The 7,679-nt window shown below is 42.7% G+C and overlaps 1 protein-coding gene across 1 annotated transcript; it reads left to right on the top strand.

Annotated features, from left to right (window-relative positions):
• The first annotated feature begins 2,345 nt into the window (after window positions 1–2,345).
• LOC111224920 (suppressor of cytokine signaling 4-like) lies at window positions 2,346–3,533 on the top strand. The gene has a single exon (XM_022749621.1). The coding sequence runs from the start codon at window positions 2,346–2,348 to the stop codon at window positions 3,531–3,533; it is 1,188 nt and encodes a 395-aa protein (XP_022605342.1).
• Window positions 3,534–7,679: the final 4,146 nt, after the last annotated feature.

Here is a 7,679-nt window from a genome sequence, read left to right on the forward strand (position 1 = left end):
GAGCCCCTGGTCGAGTCCTGGCTGCAGCAGGTTAATGGGTCGACTGGATTTCACCAACTGCTTGAGGCATTTCCTGCACAAAACTCTCCACCACACCCCACTGACACACTTTGTAAGACCACGGTAGGTACTGCAGATATGTGCAGGCCTCAAAACGTGTGCAGACTGTGGAAAAATATGGAGGTAACATCTTTACTGTCTGCAGGATTCTGAAGGAAAGCTTGGAGTTTAACTTTGTCGCTCCTCACTGGAGTCAGACAATACAAATGTAGGTGAAAGCTTTGGGGCTGAGGTGGGACATGCAACAGCAATCAGTACGGCTCAGTACAATCGATTGACACTTCTGTCAAATGTCCCAAAATGTAGGAAAGAGGTTAAGTGGTTAAGAAATGTAACAATGGATTTAATTTGCATAAGTTAACTTATCTGACCTAATTGTTTTTGTTTTCCTGGGGCGGCTGAATCCTTTCAGCAGAAGTTCCATCAGTTTAGTTTCAGTTTCTCTGCCACTTTGTTGAGTTTGCAGTTTGCAGTCAGATAAATTGATCTGGTTGTTTGCCAGAATGTGGCGTTACCGTCCTGCAGGGCTGTGTGATAATGTGGAGAGCATTAAATATTCAGTTAAGAGGAAGTTGAGTGTCACTACATTATCTGAGATGTCAGACATTTATTGATGACTCTCCTTTATCTGTTAGAGCTGAAAGGGCGCACACACACACACACACACACACACTCAAACATACACACACACACACACACACACACATTAAAACCACTGGGAGTAATATTATTTGTCTGATAGATGTAGTCTATTTGTTTCATGAATTATAGATCTTCCAAAATGTCATCCAGAGCCAGTAGCCCACGCCGACCCACACACTGTGTGTATGACATCACCTTGACAGATGAGTCCTTTTAACAGCACTTGCTGGAAGTTTTAACTGGGAAACTCAAAGGTTAATCAATCAATAAGTGAAGCTTTTTAAAATGCACAGTTGTTTCCTCTACTGGGCTGAATTTTTAATTAGGCAGAGTCTGCTACGCTGAAGCGGGTAAAGTTGAAGTCCACGCAGGCTGCTCGTAAACCCGAGGAATAATCTGTTTGCAGTTCGGCATCCTCCACAGACAGACTTAAACTGATTTAAAGCTCCACATGAAATGTGCTTTGATGCTTTAAGTTAAGCTATGGGCCTCTAATGAAATTAAAACACAAGCAGAAATAGAATTACAAGCAGAAATAATTCACTTTGTGAATGAAAAAGCACTCTCCGGCTGCTCTGGTTATCTTTTATCTTTTTCTTTTTCAGGAGATGGAATTCGTCAATGAACGTGTAAAGGAGATGTGCGAGAGAGAAGAGGAGGATTTCTCGCTGCCATTAACCTGAGACCACCCTCCCCTTACACCCCACCCACCCGTCTCCCAGATCGACCCTTCTCCACCTCCCTTCATTCATTCAGACCCGGCCCTGGCGGAGAGGAAACTGCTGCCCCCTCGGGGATTTGGCATCATAATTATATAGGAAGCAGAACAGTCTGCTGTCTGTTAGAGCTGGAGAGGCTGCAGTTCTGGTCACACGTGTCGGCTAATGTGCAGCGAACAACTGGTCATAACGTGGATGAGGAGTCTTCCTGATATTGTTTGGAAGGTAAGATAATCTCTTGCGTTAATCTTCAGAGAGTTGATAACAACAGAGTGATTACCAGCCTGTGATGTTAACCCTCCTGCCGCTCACAATCTGTCCAGTCAGATTAGATTGCTATTTCTCTCTGCTGCTTCCAAGTACAAATATCGCTGTAACAGACGAGAGCTGGAAGCTTTGGAAGCAGTTTAACAAAACTTTCCCCTTTAACCATCTTTGAACAATGAAGCACTAAAAGTCTGTAGCCTGAGTAGATGTTGAACTACTTTCTGTGGTTTCATGGAAACTGATCCATTTTTGTCTGCAGGCTGTTTCTGAACTCTCCAGTCTTAATCTGATTTATTGCCACTGGAGACAATCAGAAAAAAATCAGTAGTACTCCACATCAGCCTGTTAGTCTTGTACCAAACGATCGGATAACTGTCTTGCACACGCAGAAAGTTCTTGAAGGGTGTAACCAAATTTAATCACATTAATGAAGTGAAAAAAAATCCATGAAAATCAGGATAAAGAAATCTGTGTGGCTCTGAACAAAATATCTTAAGGGGGTTCTTTAACGTACAATTAAGGTCCAAGCTAAAAAGGAAAAAAAGTTCATTCAATTTCTCATATACACGTTGTTTCATAAATGTGTTAATTCTATGAGGCATGGTGCTATAATCCACTCTGACATCTGTTTTCACAGAATCAGAAGAGGAAGCAGCAATGTCAGAGAAAAAGCCACGAGCCTCAGACACACGTCCCAAATGCAGCTTCCGCAGTTGGAGTGCAGACAGTTACGTGTGGCGAGGGAAGAAACGCTCCCGGAGCTCTCGCAGCGGGTTGAGTCCCGGAGGTTTGGAGGCGGAGGGGACGGAGGAGCTGGGTGTGCGGTCAACATCCTGTCCGAGGCGGAGAAGAGAGAGAAAGTGTAGCTGCAGCACTCTTGGGGATGCATTGACATCTGCAGACATTGATGTAGTGTGTCGGAAGGCCTTGTCCCGGCGCTCTCTGAGGCAGAAGTTTCAGGATGCTGTGGGCCAGTGTTTCCCTCTGCGCTCTCATCATCATCACCATCATCATCACCACCATCCACCGGGCTCCTCACGACCCTTCTCAGTGCTCTTCTGGTCCAAACGCAAGATCCACGTCTCAGAGCTCATGCAGGACAAGTGTCCCTTCTCGCCCAAATCTGAACTGGCCCGATGTTGGCACCTTATAAAAAATCATGCCACACACCCAAGTGCCCTCAAGGACATGGAGGCTCCTCTCAAACCCAGTGTCTCATCTTCCTCTACCTCCCCACCACAGACCCCCCTTTCCTGGGAGGATATCTGCTGCTCCCCTGGGCCTGGAAGCACCAGTCTGGAGGACTGGGACCCTTCTTGTCCACATGGGGGAGCAGAGGGCAGCTGTGGCGACACTGACTACATCCTGGTTCCAGATCTCCTCCAGATCAACAACAGCCCCTGTTACTGGGGTGTGTTGAACCGCTTTGAGGCTGAGGAGCTTCTGGAGGGCCAACCAGAGGGAACGTTTCTGCTCCGGGACTCTGCCCAGGATGAGTTCCTCTTCTCGGTCAGCTTTCGGCGCTACAGCCGCTCCCTGCATGCACGCATTGAGCAGAACGGCAAGCGTTTCAGCTTTGATGTGCGTGACCCGTGTATGTACCGGGATCCCAGTGTGACAGGACTACTGAGACACTACAGTGATCCAGCCACCTGCCTCTTCTTTGAGCCCCTCCTTTCCAGGCCACTACTAAGGAACTTCCCTTTCTCCCTCCAGCACCTGTGCAGGGCTGCAATATGTAGCAGCACCACCTACAAGGGCATAAACAGCCTACCGCTGCCACCTCAGCTCAGGGAATACCTCAGACAGTACCACATTAAGTGTGAGGGCGCCTGCGCTGTGTGAGAGGCAAAACAGGCATCAAAGATTGGACAAGCAAAGGCTGGTTCTTTCGGCAAAGAGACAAGACTATTGCCATTGAAGATTTGCTGTTGTAAATCTTTGATATCTAAAAGGTGCAGAACTTGAGAGAGTTTTTTAAAGATGTTTCTTTATTTTACTGCATCAAGAGATGGAACAACCAAACCTACAAAGGGTCATCAGCCTCCTCTACAGGTCTGAATCCATGTACTGTAGGGACACATGACGATACGTCTTGCCTTGTACGTCATCATCAGTGCTAAGGGATGGTTTGAACCCAATCTGCTCACAGCAATCTTTACAGTTACTGGAGTCAAGGTCAAGCTGTGAGCTGTGATACACTGAGACACCTGCAATTAAGCAAACACACCACAAAACATTTGCCTTAATACCCTAGATGGAGTAGGGATGCTCAAAAATCACCAAGACATTAAACTGTAACCCTCACTTTTGTGGAATATTGACTCTTGAAGTTGGAGCACTTTCCTTTTGACCTCAATTCAATCAGACATGTCTTGTACAAGCATCTCAAATCTCTACTGGCCACTGGAAGAACTGCACCTTTTATGATACCTGGCTCAGACCAAGCCTTCCTTCATGTACCTGAAAATCATAAAATGTGGTGCTTTGCTAGGACCTTGTCCTGCACACTACTCACTGCTGTCAATGGTCACAGAGGTACAAAGACTCCAACTGCGTCTAGTAATATCCAAACATTATCACTGTTTCATTACCTTTCCAACTAAGCAACATTTTTAGACATCTTTAGACCTCTCCCCTTGTTGGGGTGAAGTGGTACTTAGTGGTCCTTTCTAACATTGCCGTATAGCCGAGAATCTGTTGTAGTCTAATTCATCCATCCATCCATCCATTAACTTTACCCACTTATCCTTGGGAAGTCGAACTACTCTCTCTTCTCTCAACAGACTTTCTGTGAGCTTTTATCTGGTTTAAAAAATGGGTTCAAACACTCTGTCGGCAGGCTGTATGGGTGAGAGAAAGACATGCTGACAGGAAAAGAGACAGTGTCACAAATGTCACCTCTTTACGCCTTTCAACGATTCCTCTTTAAAAATCACAGGTCAGCCTCTAATGAAGACTTAAACTCATGTTTTCTTCTCTGCAGCCACAAGATGGCAGCACAACTGCACTGATCAGAGGTTTGGGAAGCCTTCAACTGCTTCACTTGTCTGTCACTGTCTTTTCACAGTTCAGCTGCGTCTTTACCGTTAAATCTTAGCTGAAACTTTCTCTGTAAACTGGCATTTAACATCAGTTGTGCCTCTACAGCTTTCACAAGTATTGTTTTTGACTGTTTACACGTTTAGTGGAGTACAGTACTTTAAAGGTCTAAAGCACTACCTTCAAAGTGTCTGAATCACTGTGGTCGCCTTTAAGTATATATTGTATTCACCTCACTGATACAAACCAATAAATGCCATTTACACTGCCTCTGTAGTACGACTGTTTCTCAGGGGTTTTTTTTTTTTGTCATCTCTGGGCCGATTTAATGGTGCAGCATAAGTCATGCTTGCCCATGCCTGTTCGCGCTGCAGCCGTGGGCTGTGCCACAGTCAGACAGGCTAATGGTATGGAAAATGCTGCTTTTGAAGAATCAAACAGAAAACAATTCATCCTGCTCTCTGCTAAAGGACACCTCTAAATGCCAGCGCTTCAGCCGGGCAAATTGAGAGATAAGGACATGAAAAAGACAATTTCCCCCTTGTAACTGGAGTGGAATTCAGATTCATGTGTCATTCACTTTCTTTCCAACTAGCCCTGAGGTGGCTTGTATAAATACAAAACAGTGCATGAAATATACATCATAGTTCAGTTCTTGTCCTACAGATGTCAACATTTTATTTTAACATGCTTGAGTGAATTGGCTGATCTGTTGTGTTCTTTGTTCCATTTTATCCTTCTCTTCCATCAAAGCTCTCTATTTCATTATTATTCTTTCAGTTTGGGCAATTAGAGCTGGTTTGATCTACAGAGTTACAATGTTAGTTGCTTGGTCTTAGACTAATGCAATGTCAGACAGGTGAACCACATTGATGCTAATTCAAGCCTTGAATAAATTCATTTTAAGCCTGAATATTTTTCACGGAAGACATGATCACATGTCAAAGTAAAAAGCATGGGTGTAAATAACAGTGTTAATGATGGCTGAGAATATTTACCTGCTTCAGTTCCATAGTCCTGGTGTTGTTGTTGTTGTTGCTGGCTTAGTGTTACACTGCCATGGTTTACTGGGACACATTAATAGAACAGAACAGAACAGATCCACTGAACAACTGTTCAAAACATCTGCTGGGAAGAAGTGCAATTTGGGTTTTTTTTTTAACAATGTTTGATGAGAAGGTGAAAGAGCTTGGAGAGAAAAGAGTCAGCAGAAACCCAACTACATTAACTGTTAAATATAACAATAAAACAGGTTTTCTGCGTCAGAGGACAGAAGATATCAGCTCAATGATCTTAAAAAGAGATTAAATTTACCATAAATACAGAAACTTAGTCCTTCTTTAAAGGGAACTCCATTGATTTTACACAGAAATATCATTTAAGGCCCTCTGCTGTCTAGCTGTCTATAGCTGTCCAGCTGTCGTGTCCATTGACTCAAAAGCACCTTTGTTCATTTGTTCATTCATTAAAAAACACTTTAACTTTTTGATTATAAAGCAAAGATGCACTTTTTCCTTTTTGACTACAACTCAGCTTGTGAAAACAGCTGTAAGATGTGTAAGATGCTAATTGTTGCATTGTGGGAAATGTAGGACCCAACATTGAGCTTCAGGGACTAAAAGTCAGGATATTTCAGCCTGTGCAGCTTCTATCTTGACCATTAAAAACACTGTCTCTCGTGAGTCATCCATCTTTATGGAAGTGCAATAACTGGTGCAGGTAATCAAGAACTAGACTACTATGTGCAGCTGATGAACTTTAATGTCTATCTCACGCCCACTTGCCAGTATCTTTGTCTGCCTACATGTCAACACTCAGTCAGTGAGCAGAGTCAGGAGCCACATCTATTGATTGCCCTGAACCACATACATGAAATATTAATGTAACCTTGTATGATCTATTGTCGAGCATCATTTTTCAGCAGCTCAGAACCAACATGCTGTGTTATATTAGATTCGTATTACATTTGATATCCTTGGATATTAAATGTAATATGAATTGATTAGTAACAGTGAGTTTATCCTGCTCTCTGCCGGACAAGATAAAACAGGAAATACATTTACCCTTGTATGGTATTTCACTTTATTTCTTGGTTTGAGTTGTTTTAATTTAGGAACTTTAAATTTTCCATAGAACAATTTGGAAATCAGAGAAATGAAACATTGGTTTTTATGTTTTGAGATCATTCAGAACTGCTTTATACACCCATATGTAGCCTACAACACACGTATCAGGCCTCAGGCCTGTTGTACAGGTCCATACTATGATTGTCACTGATTCTTTTACCGTATTAGAGTTCAGTGATGTAATATTTAGACACCCAGCTGTTTGCCAGCAGAGTACTTCCTGTTGCGCTAATCAAATCCTCCCCTGAGACGCTGCTCAAACAGGCGAGTGGACAATCGGCCACCGGCAGGTTATGTTTGGCAGCCTCGGACAGAGCCAAGAGGTACATATACTGTATTAATAGCCGCTCAAATGACTAAATAATTCAAGGAAAAGCATTAGTGAGTGAATATTTGTCTTTGGGTGTTTTTGTTTGACCTATCTCCCTCACATCTGATGCCTTTAGGTGCTATTGGATACCCCCATGATGAAATGATACTACCTTGTCTGAGGTTTTCTCTGTGTTTATTACTTGACACAGAAGAAAATTAATGCAATTTGATGAAATATAAACAAATAGTTTAGATAGAGTAGCAAGATGGATGCTGGAGGACCTGTGACAGTTGATACTCTGTGTTAGTGGTAAAAATTCTCTAACAAATTAGTGATTAATTAAATTACATAGACAGAAATAGAGCATCCAGTTTCCCAATTCTGTACCCATGTCAATATTTAAACAATAAATATAAACTTACCAAATTAAATCTTGTCATTTTCAACAGTATTTGTCTTAAAAATCGCTGATTTGTGCAGTAATAGCACATATACTTTTCTTTTTTATTA

Source organism: Seriola dumerili, unplaced genomic scaffold (assembly GCF_002260705.1).
Source record: "Seriola dumerili isolate Sdu_G_001 unplaced genomic scaffold, Sdu_1.0 BDQW01000011.1, whole genome shotgun sequence".
NCBI classification, from domain to species: domain Eukaryota; kingdom Metazoa; phylum Chordata; class Actinopteri; order Carangiformes; family Carangidae; genus Seriola; species Seriola dumerili.